Source organism: Temnothorax nylanderi, unplaced genomic scaffold (assembly GCF_030848795.1).
Source record: "Temnothorax nylanderi isolate EJ_2023f unplaced genomic scaffold, tnyl_v1.0 TNYL_tig0020_pilon, whole genome shotgun sequence".
Lineage (NCBI taxonomy): Eukaryota > Metazoa > Arthropoda > Insecta > Hymenoptera > Formicidae > Temnothorax > Temnothorax nylanderi.
Window position 1 is genome coordinate 1,430,484 of NW_027249082.1, and position 17,110 is coordinate 1,447,593.

General features: G+C 46.5%; 1 protein-coding gene across 4 annotated transcripts in view; it reads right to left on the reverse strand.

Moving 5' to 3' along the window:
• Fas1 (fasciclin 1) overlaps positions 1-17,110 on the reverse strand; it is a 230,699-nt gene that overhangs the window by 14,464 nt on the left and 199,125 nt on the right. For 3 of the 4 annotated variants that reach the window (XM_071699951.1, XM_071699950.1, XM_071699953.1), the window contains 2 exons: positions 6,891-7,133; positions 6,448-6,480 (listed from right to left, as the gene is read on the reverse strand). In XM_071699951.1, the coding sequence (XP_071556052.1) occupies positions 6,448-6,480; positions 6,891-7,133 (276 nt within the window). The remainder of the gene's footprint in view (positions 1-6,447; positions 6,481-6,890; positions 7,134-17,110) is intronic. The other variant, XM_071699952.1, reaches the window with a different exon arrangement.

The following is a 17,110-nucleotide window of genomic DNA, read 5'->3' on the forward strand; positions in this document are numbered from 1 at the left end:
GTCACGGCCTTTGCCTCGTCTCTTTCTCTCTCGTCTCATTCGCTCTCCTCAGTCGTTGACGTCGGAATGGAAAAGCTCGGTATGGAGAGAGCGCCAAGAGGCAACGATCCCTTTTCCGGCTGATCCAGCTCTCATGAATTTCCCGGCGTGCACTCAGAGCCACTTCCGGTTACTTTCCTGACGTTCATCCGCGCCTGAGATCCATCGTTGAGAGGCCGAGAAACTGTGTACGGGATGTTTCAAAAGTACGCAATCGCGAGCACATTTTTAAAGAATAACAAAGCGAGCCTGGGAATCGGAGTACTGTCTGGAAACAAGAAGTCTTGGAGGGGACATCTTCAAATCCTGCGAGTTTTGCGATGTTGAGTCCTTTACAAACTAGCATTACTGCATTTAGATTGGAAGCGATCGTTGGAGAATTTCTGGATGCTTGCGACGATAGATTTCGACGAAAATATTACCAAGGCAATAAATATCATGTTATTTTCAATTCAAAATTCTGTTGGCTTATTATGATTCCGGCAGCACAAATGTAACATGCATTAAAATTTCATTTATAAATTTGCCTCGCCGTTTTGGCACAAATATCCCATGAATAAATAAAATGTTTTGCCGTGTACATGATCGATTTAGCGATTTTAAGCTGCTTTCTGCTTCAAGGTGAGACGCCTCTTAATCTTATCGAAGTGTAAGAAGGGAACTTTTAAGCACTCATGCGATCGTTCTTGATAAGCGCCCAGCCACTTCTGAATACGTCTAAGCAATTAATTTCTTATCCGCGGTCGTTCGACCTTTCGACGCTCGCTTTTATCAATTAGCCGCGCGTAAAACTACGGACTTTTATTTGCGCGCGGGAACGGCGTCGAATAAATTAATTACGAATGTGTAGGCCGTAACGAAATAAATTAAAGCGGAAAAAAAAGAAAAGCGAGCGCGATGAGGGAGATTGAAATTGATTTTATCTACCTTTTTCTGAACTCATTCTGAAATCCACGCGAAATTTATATGTATATCTATATTTTATCAATATCGGGGAATCATCATATTCGCAAGTCAGACTTATCAGGAGATCTGATTTAACCGTACTACTCGCGTAATTAAGTTACTTAACTATGTCAGGAATTCAAGAGAAAGCAGATATTTATAATTCCCGGGAATATCCGAGAAAATCTGAAAAATCTAAAGAGATCAGACTCCCCTACAATAATATTTTAAGTAACGATTCTAAAACGGTTTAAACCGCTTATTTAAACCGATAATCCAGATAAAGTTACAGATCTCGCTTTACCGAGGGAGGGAGAAAAAGCGAGAGAGAAAATGTTCTGATCCGATGAACTTTAAATAACACATGCCTAAAATATGAACGTGAAACGGATGGGACGCGAGGGCGGAAAGGCACGGAGAGGAGTACGTACTTTCGCGACGATATCGCGAATAAAATTGAATTTTACGTCGCGGCCCGACCCGACACGTTTCGCGGCGCCTTCTCTGCCGGGAGTGCTTTATCATTTCATCAGCGTACGAGTGACTCTTCCGAGGCGCGCGCGCGCGCGGTGGCACGAGGCAATATATGAAAGCGGTGTAAAACCTATCTCGACGATAAATTAGTGCGCGGGTGCGTGCGGTGCTTAATGCAAATCGGACCGGATAAAAAAAAAAGAGAGATGGAGGGAAAAAAGAAAGACAGCATTTCGAGAGAAATATGCGTGTGTCTGGCGCGGCGCGCGAAAGGCATTGTGCGTGCGTGCGTGCGTGCGTGCGTGCGTGCGTGCGTGCGTGCGTGCGTGCGTGCGTTGATGCGAAGCATATTTTTCCGTGGGGGTTGCTGGCTTATCGTACTCTCGGACGGGAGTTATTAATTATTTTCCCTTTCGGCCCCGACTGGCGCGGCTTAATGCAAATTGGTCTTGTCGGGAGTGAAAAGAACTATATCCTTCGTTTCTTGGCACAGAAACTTGAGTGCAACGTACATTTTTGTGGCTTTTAATTGTTTTCACGTCGGAGAGGGGAGTTTGGATGAATCCCGGGGGCGAGTTCGCTGGCGAAGGGAAGATTTTGCAACGTCCTAATCAACGCCGGGCGGTCACGCGGCGGCGGCCATGCGAAAATGTCACGCCGCACAGGTACCCGCCGCGTTGTTTCCGATTAAGAGCGATTTGCCCTTTGTTTACCATGATTAATATATACACCGTTGCGTAGTGCATGAGGCCCGACCGAGTCAATATTGGTACGCACGTCCGTGCAGTGCGTGCGGCGCAATAAATAACGGCGATATTGCCGATCGATGCGCCGGTATAACTACCAGCAATTAGCGAATCGGCATTAGCGCACCTGTTTGTTGCGCTCGCGCGCCCGCGCGGCCGCTTTTATGATAATCCATTCGCAAATTAATTAATAACGTCGCCTCTCGACCCTCCTGTCGCGCGCCGTCGCTGCCGCAACAGTATTAAATCGCATCGCTTCGCCGTTTCTCATTTTCCCGCGGATTCCATGATGAGATTTAGAATCTGATCGCGGAACGCATGGATTTTTCAACCATCCTGAGACGAACGAACCAACGATCGTGAAACGATCGCGCCACGTTTTACAACATATTCTCCACTGCCACCCCTATGCACCCGAATGTTTATTTATACTGATTGAACGTTTTAATTTATTAACGAGCGGACGGAGTAATTAAAGCCAGCATCCCGTATTGGCTGAATGATTGAAGCGGCTCAATGGATATTGAAGTGTAATTAGCTGTATCGGAGATTTCGCGTAATTGCGTTCATGGCTCGGGGAGTCGACATTGCGGGCGGTACGGCGCAGCGCGGCGCGATCGAGATATCGAGTGAGTTGGAACGCGCGCTAGATTTGTAGCCGCCGCTAGTTGTAATTATTAATTTTACCGCGTACCGACACCCTCTCTCTCTCACTCACTCACTCACTCACTCACTCACTTTTCCTCTCTCTTTCTCGAATCCGCCCATCGTCGAGCTCGTAAGTCACCGGTGCTTTCCCACGAATTCGATCCAACTGGAAAATTAATGCGGGCGCGTTACCGCGCTGAAAATGCTCGTTCCGCGCGGCCATTCATCGACGCACTCCAACGGAGAGGGATCTCGATATCCGCGAACACGAGGCCGCGATCGATCCAATGATGGGGTATCGCGCTATTTGGCAAGGAAACGTTCCGCAACGTTTTCCCTCGTCGATTTTAACGCGAGAGACCTTGCTTTATTTTATTCTGTCTACCTCCTCTCCGAAAGATCGTCAAATATTCGGAGAGTTTCTGTCACGGACGTTTCCCCCCGCGAAACCCGGGTCCGCGCGAACGCCTTTGCGAACTTTGTTTCGCCGATTCGTGCTTCGCGAACGCGACTCATTAATATTCATTGTTATTTGAAGCTCGGCAACGGAGAGAAACGAATTAGATTGCCTTCGCCGAGCGCGACCGGCCGGGAAACGCTTCCGAAAAGGAATATCCTCCCGGCCGTCGCGTCGCCGAGAACTTCGTGCACCGAAATCGATTTCCCCGCGACCATCTGGATGCGGAAGTTCCGGAAACTTAAACCGTGAGGAGCGCGGCGCAGGAGTTTCGAAAATAATACATATTATTATCGAAAACGCGCGAGCTCGGGCCACGGATACCATAGATAACTCGCGGAGACATGTACCGCGACGGCGGCGACGGGAGGGCGAAGACGCCGCCGGAAAGGAAGCGCTGGAAAGTACAGGGCGCAACGCTGCTTTACATTTCTTTCGCTTCCACGAGTTTTCCCGCAGGATATTAGACGCTACCCTGTTTCCAGACGCTTGCAGAGCACGAGGTTCGTGAAATAAAAAGGTAATACTCGGTTATATTCTGGTTTACGACCCGATTCCCTATTTATGACAACGGTAAAAGCACAGCGAGAATTCGGAGAATCTTTGAGAAATAACGGTAACGTTCTGCAGAAGAAAATTTGTTACATATAACGTCTTGAATGGAATTCTTTATTGAGAAAGCTGCGACTTAATTAAAAGGCGCCGAGAATGGCGCCTGATTTTTACACCCCATTATCGAAAAACTGAAGCTCACGTCACAGCAATTTTAATGTGCTTCTTTCATTTTTTAATATTTTTTTGGTTTCTCCTTACTTTTTTCTCAGAAAATGTTGAATTAATCTACGTACACATTGTCCTCAAATATTAGTAAATTATAGAACAATTAAAAATATGCAATATGTAATTAATGACAATACCTTTTAATTAGGATGTAAAAATCATTCCAGGTGACCATTGATGCAAAAAAATCAGGCGCCCAGATTAATTTCAGCGATATAGATATTCGTTGATTAACTCGCCGACAATTTTTGAAAAGGAAAAAATTTTTATCGGACATTGGAAGCCGCGCTTTAGTCAAAATTGACCTTCCTCTTTTGTAGTATCGCGTATGAATATTAGCGGCGTGGATTATTTTATTCGATTCCGACCCCATATTCGTTTGTTTGAAAACTGTAAAGCGATACTGCGCGAGAGAGTTTTCCATCGCGATACCATGTTGGCGTATTTTCCGACCGAACATTCGCGTGATGCGATTCGTACGCGATTCTCCCCCGCGCTTTGATTTCGCGCTCTCTTTTTTTCCGCGAACCCGCGAGGCGCAATCAGCCGGGTATGATTTTTCACCGCGGATTTGGGAGACGCGTCGCACCGGACGGCACCCTATAAATTCGACAGTGCGTACAGATAACGGGCAAATCTGCGAACAATGTTGCAAAGCCAATAAACTCGTCCGGAGCCATACGAGGGCGTTTTCAGGAAGAAATTTATCGGTTTTGCGCGAGAATTATCCGACTGTCCTTCAGTTTTCTCGCTCTCTCTCTCTCTCTCTCTCGTGCGATTCGCACGCGTCACAGGAAGCAGATCGAGGTGTCACGCGCGTCTCTTTACGCCAGATATTTCGCGCGCACGCCGGCAATCGATGCTCGCTCTAATATAACGATAAGATTAATATAACAAACCGTGCGTGTCGGGCAAAGACCTACGCAGCATGAGCGATTACACGTCTCTTTGTTGATTTTGCCGGCGCATCGCGATTACCGGTATTTGCCGGTTCTCTCCAGTGTAATTGAGTTCTCGCGTGCGCTAACGAGACCCATTCGGCGCGCGCGGAAAACGCTCTGCGACGCGTATGATTGATAATGCGAGTAACGACGTTGCACGTGCCATTTTATCTATAGAACGTCGGTGCGAATAAGAACGATGACAAGCTGGTCGAAAGATCCGAGATGTCGAAGCAATTACGAGATCAATAGAAAAAAAAAAAAAACGTTCGATCGTCCGGTTGAGCCGTGATCGTCTCAAATATATAAACGTCTGGAATGAAGGGGGATTCGCGGCGATCGCAATTCGCAATTTCGTCGTCGGCGAAGACGTTCTCGAACTCCGTAAAAATAAACGTAGCCAAATGCGAGGGGAAAAATGCCGGAGGGGTGAAAAGATATGTACGGTGGAAATGCAGAAGCCGCGGCGGAAAATTGCCGAGAGCTTTTTGTTATTCCGACGAAAAGTTTCGCCATGCTGATTGGATGATAATGAGCCTCGAAAAGTGCGAAAACGAACCGGCGTGCCGGTCGACTTTGAGCAAAGTTTAAGAGCGGAACAGCCCCGGCGCGTTGTTATGACGTCAGGCGTCTCCGCCCCCCCCCCCCCACGCCCCCGCGCGGAACTTTTTTATCTTCCAATCCACTTAATCCGAGGAAGCCGAGTTTCCTTATCGCGCTCGACCAGGTGAGTTCGCTTTCGTTCGTCCCCCGCTGTCGCCCGAGAAGGGCGGGGGGGGGGGGGGCGAAAACTCGGCTCCTCTCGCAAAAATACGCAATTATCGTTACATCCTATTATCGACGAAACGGCAGAAATCCATTCCGCGGACTGTCGAACTTCTCCGCAATTTCATTCGAGTCGTGCGTTTCCCGGTATACGGGGTGACGGAAAGTCAGCCCCTCTCTCGTCGAAAGGTAATCCGCGACGTTCCAGTAGACCGTTTCACCGTGATATACCGAGTGATATAGGATTTGAGGGAATTGAAGGGGAGAAAAAAATATAGGTCCTCGTCAAGCGGTGACGCGTCAGTTAATTCTCGCTCGCTAAATTTCAATGTGACTTCCCGGCCACCTCGTATACCGTGTATCGGCGGCAAGAATAGAAATCTCTTTGGCGTTCGATTACTGAAGCTATTGGCGGGGTGAGATTTATTGACGCTATCGATTGCCGAATGCCCTGGCGCCGGCGTGTTAGTGTTGGAAATGTTAGCCCGCATTCGTTTCGCGCTCGTAATACGTTCAACATCGAGAAACGCATGAAAGCGGACAGTGCGAATGGATGCAGATAGAGAGTTTGCGAACAGTTCACGCAAAAAAAAAAAAAAAATGGAAAAAAAACCAGGAGAGAACACTGAAAGCTGTATGAATCTGTAATTACCCCGACGTGCGACGGCTTCCCGCCGAATGATTTCTTTGGAAAAACAAAAAGAAAAAGGCTGGGTTAATCAATGTGATAATATATACCTCCACGTGTGTGTGATTATATATCGATGTCGAGCATCTGGCTATGAGAATACGCGAAGAAGCCTCTCTTAAAATAAAGCGATGTCTGTTATCTATGTTAAAACAAATTTGCAAAGCAAGACTGCGATATGAGATGAGTCTTACATTTTATCATGACCATGTACTTAGATAACTAAATATGTATTTAGGGCTCTCAAAAGCATGACTGAAGATAAGGAAAGTTAATATTTCAGATACAATGTTATAAGACATAAGCGCTTCGAAGATAGAGGCCTAATTTGTAGTTAGTTAATTATACAGTTTTGTATCAATTTTATTGTAACTTAATTTTGCATGAAAAGAAAGAAATGGACTTACCTGGCTGACACTCTTGTCCTTGATCTTCTCGAGGGTTAACCGCTCCTTGACGTAGTGAAGCTTGAGGATTTCCTTGATGCGTTTCTTGTCCTGCAGCATCTGCTTTACGCCCGGCTCGTCCAGCGCGTCGTTGCTGGGCGCGAAGAGGGTAACATCAGTCAGGTGATTGATGGAGGACATGATATCGTCCCCGAAATCGCGGATGGTTTCGTAAAACTTGTACACCGGTCCGTCCTCCTTTTCCTACATGGAGAGAAGAGATTTCTGTCGATCGGTTACGCATTACTCGCCGCGCCTCGGTTTTACGAGGAGCCATGTCGAAGGAAAAAAAATGAGACGCAAATGGGGAAAAGCAAGAGAAAAGGAGAGAGAGAGAGAAAGAGAAAAAAAGAGGGAGAAACGTAAAAGACGACATCGAGATTACTTATGAGAGGGGTCGATGGCGTCCAATTTCGGCCCGAAGTCATTAATGTTCCATTACACGTTAATCAAAGAGGAAGAGACACCATCTCGCAGATTAAGGCGTAACGGAATTTTACATGAACCCCGCCGAATCTCTCTCTGGACGTCAATTTACTCTCGGGAGAAAAACCATTGGAAAGCGAGGAAAAATAAGAAAAGTTGTAGAGGATTCGGGGAGAAGTTGGACGGTTGGAAGAAACAGGTCACCGTGCGGCGCGGAGTTCACGAAGCTCTCGACTTTTCGTCGCGTTTCTCGGATAGTCTTATCGCATCCTTGATTTTTCGTACGTTTAATCGTCCGTTATTCTCGGCGAGCCGTATTTGAATGCAGCTGGAATTCCTGCTCGAACGAAAGCTTACAGAACTGATTATACCGAGTCGTCCGCGCGCTCGTGAATGGTGTCTAATAGAAAACGAGGAGGCGTGAAAGCCACGTAATCCCGAAAAATAAAATCCTTTGTGGGAGGCGACGATTGCGCCGGTAGGGCGCCAAGGGATCTCCTCGAGGGATCGCTTAAAATGAAAAATACTTGAAATTCAGAGGGTTGGCCGCGAGACAGAAACCGTCTCGCAATTAGATCGACGTAACGAACTTGAAACTCCGTGCAACTCTCACGCCGCGAGGAAGAGACGGAATGAATTACTTACGGGGAGAGACACAAGGTGGTAAGGGAAAAGAAAGCGTGACTGGGACGTGACCGTTAGTGGTTCACGGAAGCGGCAACATTACGTGACCCACATAATTTCTTCTTCGTCCGAATTGCCCGAATATGTCGAACGCGCTTCCTGTATGGACTGCAGGAAGATCATGCGGCACGATCAAATTTTGGAAATTTAATTGTAGTATAACTCAAAGAAATAAAAACGTAGGTTCGAAGGAATTTGGCTGCAGAATGGAGACTCAAGGAAAAATAACGAGCTATAAATTTTGATAAGGGATTTGGAATTCCATCGAAAAAATAAGCGAACAAAACTTATTGGAATATTAACTCGTATCACGTAATTTTCCGATGATACCGTATAAGAAGCTGAAAATATCCCGCAATGTGAAGTACGACATGTCTATATCGGAATCATGATGAGACATCAGCTCTTTTAAAAAATAAACAAGTTTTCTTCTTCAGAAATGTCAAAGTGTCATATTCAAAAAGAGTTGCCATCGGAAATTATTAATTTGCCTCTCCTTTCTTGCACAATATGATAAGACCGCAAATTTAAGACAAGTTGAAAAAATATTTTAGGGAAGTAGAGGTAAGTCGTAAATGGGTTGTAACTTGGCAAGTACTTGTTCTAAAGTATATGCGTGGTTCTTTTGATAAATCTCAACTGGGGATCGTGCATTTTCTGACGAAACACGCGACTTATGCGAGACATTTTGGAAGAAATGAAAAATTCAGACATGTAACCCGACAAGGAATGGTTAAGAGATAGATTTTTCTCCTTAAAGATCTCGGTGAGAGAAGCACGAAAGGTCTTACGGGTCTTTCTCGGGTGAAAAAGGCACGCTTTACGAGATATCGTAGAGAAACTGCGAGATGTTAAAAATTTCGCGAGGCCGAGGGTAGTAACAAAAAAGTTAAAACGGACACCTCGTACAACTCCTGTCGGATCGTATTACACCGTGGGTGGAAAAAACCGGGAAGGTAATTAACGAGGCGGCAGTTAAGCTATTCACGAGCCTGCAGCTTCGACGTGGTTCTCGGTGTCCATAGACGAGCTTAATGAGAGAGAATGACTGGAAAAGAGGAGGAGAAAGGGGAGAGGGATTTTCGGCGCGGGATGAATAGCAGGGGGAAATCGGGAAAACAGTAGAGAGAGAGAGAGAGAGAGAGAGAGAGAGAGAGAGAGAGAGAGAGTACAAACAGAAATCCGATCATCGTGCCGGAAAATCACCTTCGGGCGTTTCCTGATTTACGCGAACGACGCAAGAGAGAAATAGTTCTTTCCCAGTTTTTCTTTTCTGTACCTAAGAGCAGGAGAGTGCGTGTAACTACTTTGTTGATATAAAGGAGCGAATGTTCATTACAATGCCGAAATCAAGAAGTGAAGTAACGTTAAAGGAAAATATTTGAAAATGTATGTTTTCCTCGAGAAATTCTCGGCTCTCCGATCGTTACGTCTCTCTCGGCACGTACGCGAGTGCAAAATTACACGATTCTCGTACCGGTCGGGTAATATTACTAAAAGGGTGGAATTTATGCACCCCCGGGTTAGAACAACATCGGCTTTCGAGCGGGAAAAATCCGCGGAAGTCATTTCTCCCCCTTTCCCATGTCCGCCAAATGCCGTCGGCATTTCCCTTGTGGCACGAATCTCTCTCTCTCTTTCCCGTTCCCTCCCCTCCTACTCCTCGCCGCTTATTTATTTCAACCCCCTTTTCCCACTCTTCCTTTCGTTCTTTTTACTCGTCCCTCGTTAATCTCTCTTTTGCAGGTTCGAGGCTTGAGGCCGATGGGAAAGCTAGGAGGTAACGAAAAGGGGGATTAACTAGGCATCTGAAGGCGTTGAGAGAGAAAAATATTGACAAAGAACTAGAAAAGAGACATGAAATTGATCGATAGATAAGAGGCAGAGAGGTATACGGGAAATGGGCAAAATCGTAATAGAAGTTGATCGGCGGTCGTTAGCCGAGTTATCTATCCGAACGAACGAGAAGGACGAGTTTAATAACGATACGTGGCTACTGCTAAGGTTTCCTATGCCGGGATAAATTAATAAAAGTGTAAGGGCGAAAATGTGCGCGACAAGGCTCGCCCGTGTGGCGGAAAGAGAATTCTTTTCCGCAACTTGAAATCGTATCGATCGGCGAAGGCTCGTTCCTCTATTTTTTTCCTCTCGCCGACTCCGTTCTTTTGTATTCAGAGCATCGAACCGAGAAGTTGTATACATGTTGGCGAACTTTCGTTCCGGAGCAAAAATATATCTCGGAACAGTATACCGTCTCGGGTAGCTAAGATTGTCGATGTTCGTTGTGAATCCTTAATTATTTCGAGGATTTTGGAGACTTAAGGATTTCAAGGATGTTCAGTGGCTTCAGTGGATTCAATAAATTACGATTGGAATCCAGAGAATATAGTATCCTCTTTAATAATTTTAAAATTTGTATTACCGATTATCTTCTGTTAACGAAATTATTTTGATTAGACATGTGCTACTTCGTTACTCGTTATTGTTTTATTTTCTTTCATTTATTCCTAGCTTCGTCGCGGTTATATTGAACTTATTTCTTGGACTCGTATTTTCTTCTTCTTTTTTTTTTAAGAACGGATCAGCGGAACGAGATTCCTCGATCGCATTTTCATATAAATAGCATAGATTCGCTCGTAGATTCTACTACTTGTGTATAAGGATCTATAAGTATTTAAGGATCAAATGATCCATCGGCTATTCCTGAATGTCAGAACCCAAGGATTCTCGATCTCCCGATCGTCCGAATCCAAGGACCGAGAGACCTAGCGTTCCCGAAATCCGAGAATTCGAAGTTTCGGGGGATCTTCGGCCTCGGGGAAACATCCAGGGATCGAACGATCCGCGAATCCAGGGATCCCGAGGTACACCCCGGCATTCGAGGATTCCGAATGCGTCCGATCGGGGGATCGAATGGATCCGCGGATTCGCCCGTCCTCCGGCGACGAGATTTGGAAGTCTGAAAAGTGTCGTGTGTATTTTAGGTCTCATGATGAGTTCATTTTAGTAAGTACTTACGATGCCCTATACGACATGCAGAGTCCAATAGAGACATGCAAAGCACCACAGAATAACATCATTGAGTCAATATAAAGGTAGTAAACACATGTACACAATTGTTTCAAGAAAAAAAAAAGGAATAAAAAAAAACGGTTCGTTCGACGGTACAGAGAGCGGGGATCACGCGCGAGACTCTCTTTTCATCTTGAAGCACGCGCGCGGCTCCTCACGCGACTCCTCTCTCCGGAAGAGAAATCGATCCTCCGGTCCTTCGCTCGTTTCTCCCGAAGACGTGACACCGTTTTAAGGTGCACGTCCTCCCCCCCTCGTCAGCGGAAAAGATTGATCGCGCTCCCGCTATTTTGATTTTCTCTTTTTTCCACCGCTATCGTCGATATTCGGGTATTAATATCGCTTGTAAATTGATGGAACGACCGTAGAAAGAGCGAGTTATTTCGCCCGCTACCGGCGAGCCGCGCAGGTTTAATTAGTCACTGATCACGACGATCAGTCATTTGCAAACTGCGATTAATCGGGCGATTCATTCCGCGGTCGAATTGCCCCGTCGCGTCGCGTCGCGTCGCGCCCGTCGTGAACGCGACGGCGCGATTTTTCGATGGAGGGTCCTCCGGCGTATTGTAAATTACAAGTCGAGATTATCAGGAGGTAATTAATAGAGGGACGCGCGCGCGCGGAAATTTAGTGCGCTCAATGCCCGTCCGGACGGGGCAATTACGATAAACGTCATTTCGCATGAAAACGACGGTATCGCTGTACAACGCCACGATATCATCGTGAGTAATGGCAAGACGACGACGCCGCGAGCTTTGCATTTCGCGTCGCGGAAAATTTCGTTTCTCGCCCGCGGCTCGCGCGAGAGGGGGGGGGGGCGCTAATTGTGATCTATGGCCCCACCGAGGATTTCTATCAAGACGCGCTCTGTTTGCAATTGACATCTCTTTCGATCGAGTCCACGAAAGAGACAGAGGGGGCTACAGCTATCCAATAAATATCTTCGCAAACCAAGTCGATCGTTCGGGATTATCGGACGGATCTGATGACCTGGGGACTTGAGGACCGCAGAGTCCGAACGTCCCCTCACCGGATCCCCGAAAATCTCGAGATCCTGCATTTAATTCTCTAGACTATGCATTAATTGTAATTGCGGGTGCCCTAAGGGAGACGTATACGAGGCGGCGAGAGTTGTTTCCTCAAAGAATTTAGCGTCGACTTTTCTTTAGCAAGAATTTAATTCAAGAGCGCTTACCGCGAGCGCTCTTTAATTTTCATTTTCCCGAAGAGCTCGGGGAATTAAGTCCGAGATTATGCTCTCTCGCTAAAGAAAAATGGACGAAAAGTTGCACGGGAAAGATAATACTCTCCCACGGCCAATACGCGTCTCTCTCGCGGGGCATCCTGTAATAACGGATACAGCGGATAGATTAGGTGATGAGGTGATTCAAAAAGGAAGATGAATGATAACAGCGTTTATGATCGAATGCGCTGATAAAATGTCACGTGAGATCGTGGCTATGCCTTTATGTGAATGTCGCGAGGGTCCGTATCATGATCTGTGAGAATCATGGGAAACGCGGCTTCCCTAAGTTATATACCCTTACACGCGCACACACGCACACACGCCGAAGCAAGTTTCGCCCCGCTTCGCTTATAAATCTTCAGTATCGCATGCGACGAAGTAAGCGAGGCAAAGTAATCTGTCTATAAATAACGGCGAAAGATCTTCCGCCTTTCCCCCCCCCCCCTCCCCCCACGCGAAGCTTTTGTATCTCCGCGGATTCTGAGCTCTTCTAAACTTTTTTGGAGACTCCTGCGTCCTCGGATCTGCGACGGGATCCTTAGATCGCTAAGAATCCCGTCGAGTGCATTTTTGGAAATCTCGCGCTAAACGCTTGGATTGTACTATCCACACGTTCGATCACCATGTATCGTATAACTCTTGAATGTTCGCGCTCCCCGCTCTTCTCGCGGTAATAAATCCTTCGATACCTCCCGACAGGGAGATGACGCGAAACTTGATCGACGTGTGTACACGTCGCGCGTATATGCTCTCGTTCTCGACGACATGCGGCATTCATAGGATCAACAATCAGCACAGGACTAACAAATAGCGGTGCAACGTGCAGTGCGTAATACTGTCGCTAAACGCCGATCTTTCACGAGAAAGATCTCCACCCCGGTCGCGTCTCGTCGTAAAGCGCGCGTTGTCGTTACCCGACGTACAACTGATAAAACTGCTCTTAGCGTACCGTACGAGCGATGCGCGCGTAGTTTCGGATAATACACTTCGAAAGTGAAATTTGTTTACAGCACATCCGAAGCACACTAACTTCTCAGGCGGCGAGAGCGTTGCGCGAGAAACGCCCTCGACGGAGCAATCCCCCCTCCCCCCGCCGCTGAGGGGCCATGATGCGATGATCAGCTCGCGAAAACGCTTCGACATCTCGCTGTGACTCTATATGAAAATTGTGGCTATTTACAAAGCACAGCAACGCTGAAGAACGACAGTCTCTTTCAGTGAAATGAATATCACCCTAATCGCGAACACGGAATACGTCACGTGGAGAGATTTAGCTTTATACGTAATATACAATCGTGTAATGACTATTGCGTAGTAATAATCGTGTGCATGCGATTGGCTCTCGAGTGCGTTCGCGTGCTCGCTATATCAATCTTCCTTGAGAGATAAGGTGCATTCCCCAGGCGGCAGCTAGGTAATTCGTACGAGCGCTGTTTCCAAGTCATCAGTCAGAACATGAGAATGCTGACTGTAAACCCCATCCCGGTTTTCTGAGAGAATTCCCGTCGTTCCCCTTTAACCTCCATTTAACTCTAGTAACACCGGTCCGAAAAATACACTCGTATTTGTCTACACAAATAAAGAGGCGTCTATAAACGATAATCCTTGGCGATCTTATCGATTGTGAAAAAAGAGAGGAGGAAAGCCCGGCGTTCAGAGGTTCCGAAAAGCGCGGGAGGGAGCCGAATTCAATCTTCATCAGGAAAGCCATTACAACCGCGGGGAACGAAATTCCACTCGTAAATCCTTTATCGTCGCCGCAACGCCGGACGGAGGAGATCCTCCCTAAATCCCACTCGATCTCGCGTTAGAAATCCGAACTCGATATATCACGGTAGCCTTCGTACATTATTAGACACGCCCGGGGGTCAGCGGTTTTGGCGGTTACATCGATTTACGGGCTACGGAGATCCAATCGCTCGCTCCCCTTTTCGCGACGTCGCTTGTCAAACCTTGTCGGTGTAACGTCGTAACGTCGTAACGCCGTAACGTCTGGCCGAAAATTTACGTACCGCACACGGAGTCACGAATAGAGGCGCCGGACGAGCGTTTAAGTCCACTTTTAAGGGTCTCGTAAAAGCCGGCCGAACTGCTCTTCGTCGGCCGCGTAACTCTTTACAAGTCAGCCGAATGACTGTATTATGGCTTGATAGTCCGCCAGTTATATCCGCGAAATACACTCGAGTTACATCTCGTAACGTCGAGGCCCGCCGTGCGCGTCCCCCGAGCGGCGTCGCGACGCGTGTTTTACGACGTTTCGTTCCTGCGTCGCGATTCTCCCTGGAACTTCTCGGTCGTTTTATCGCGAACGGAAAGTTTTGAAGTAATTTCTATTTTGACCATCGTAAAGGTGCATCTCCCAGATCGAAGGGATAACGTGATCGAAAGTCACGCAACTCGTATAAACTCTTTTACTGCCGAGAGAAAGAGATAACGATATAGCTCTTCTGTGTTGGAGTGTATTTTTTTTTTCTATCAAGTTTTGATGCGTTTAGATCTGTGACGCGCGAATGATATTTAAGACAGCAAGCAAAAGGCTGTTAGATAATGAAGGATAATAGCTTCGGCGTTCGATAAAACGAGGATTCAGCGATTTATACGGCGTTTTAATATCGGAAGTGACTAATGCGTCACGCCTTGTCGGCTTTTCCTACGATAAAAATAGCCCCTTTAAAGCCCGCGGATACGTTTATGTCAGCGCTTGCGTTTCCCAGATTATTAACGCGTCATTAGTGTCCGTGTACATTGTTCCGGGCGACACGGGTAACACGCATCCGCGATAAAAACGACCGCGAGCTCTAGATTGGCTATGTGATTGATCGCGAATAAAGTTATTAATGACACGGGCCGATTGTTTGAGCATTTATGTCACCAAAACGCGACGCGTTATTCTGTTTAACAAGCATACCGATTTAATTGCGCTACCGTTCGTATAAATTTCAATTTTGGTAGTCGCTGCGGAGGATCTCTCCCTCTCACCGAATCGGAACTGACGATTGAAAATAAAATATCCACTCATCCGATTTTAATACGAGCTGCGTGACTTTTTTTGTACGTTTTGTACGGGGAACGCGGTCGCGTGTCGAAGCGCGAATAATCCCGTGAACCATTGTCCGCGATATTTAAAAAGTCCGGGCAGATATCACCGCGCGATTCCGTTTCCGTCACCGAGAGGCAACGGCACCGGAGAAGAACGCCCCGGAACTCCTCTCGCGAACTTTCTTCGACCGGACGCCTTTCTTCCGAGATAAAGCCACTGTCGACACGCGGGTTGCAAGAAGGCAGCGCGCTTCCCTCCTCTCGATGAGGTACGATTCTCTCGAGGCGGGACGTTGAAATTTACGACGCTTGTTTGGCGCGAGCGAGCGAGCCTCGTCCTCGCCGCGCTTTCCCCAGCAAGCTCACGCGAAGGAGGGACAGAGAGGAAACGGAGAGAGCTTTCCGCGGACTTTTTTTCGTCGCGGCATATTTCATTTCCCCGAGACTTCGCGTTTTCTTCTTCGCGCGGCGCGTCGGAGCTCGGGCTTCCTTTCCTTAGGATTGTAAATGGCGAACGACCGCGCTGAGTAATGAATCCAGAAGGATCCTTGTTTCGGGTGGCAGACAATCACTCAGCTCTCCGAAACGGTGCGCGGGGGGAAACTTGAGAAATCTCGAAACACGCGGGAACGCGAATACCGGAGTATCCGCGGTCTCTCCCATCAGTGACTCCGAGCATCTTTGGATTCTGCGAATCCGTTTGGCGGGAGCGTCTTCGACAAGAGCAAAGCCTCATCTGAATCAACAATTTCACCTTCGTAACGTCTATTCGATTTTCTTTTTCTTTTCTGCAACTATTCAATTCAATGGAGGATTGGGACTCTATCGACACGACGAGAATTATTGACATGCACGTTCCATGTCGCGTATGTACGTGTGTCTGTGTGTTTACGCGTGTGTGTCCATGTGTGTACGTTTATTTATGCATCCAGACTATGTTCTCATTAACGCGTACGCATACACATAACAGTCTATCAGGCATGCGTTTCTACGACGAGACTAAATCGTTCTCTCTGCGAGGCTCGCAGCGTGCGAGTGCAATCGAGTGCGAGGCGTGATTTTCTTTCCTTGGATCTTTGGTCGGGGATCGGTTAAGGGTTGGTTCTGGTACACTTCGGGGTAATCGTCCGCGGCAGCATCGCGATCGATTGTACGCGATGTCCATAATGTCCATAATTTATCAGTTAACTGTACGCATCCGGAAAAAAATTCTTCTCTGAGAGATAAACTATATTTATAGTATAGGTAATTATTATCTCGAACTCGTTACCCAACGTTCGTGCTTTGTGTTGTAACAAAAATGTTAGATTATATTAAAATAAAACGGCCATAATATTCATTTTGTACGGGATATCGTATGTACAAGCAACGCGATTGTTTTTTTCTAATTATAAATTGACGAACGTGCGATCGATATCTCCATGATGAAAATTTTATCGAATACATTTACTCAGTGTTTAATTTTCAATATCAAATATGTTAATAATTAAGCCATGGGATTAAAACAATTATCAAAACAATTGCAATTATTCAAAGATTAAAATTTAATACGTCATTTTTATCTTATCTTCAATTAACTCATCAAATATTTTTAATAACGCCTCGAAATCGCGAAATTTTTTTAGATCGACTTTTAGTATGTATGATTCTCTCGGAAATTGCGCAACCTTTTACGACATTCTGTCTAATAAACGATAACATAAATATGCTTTAT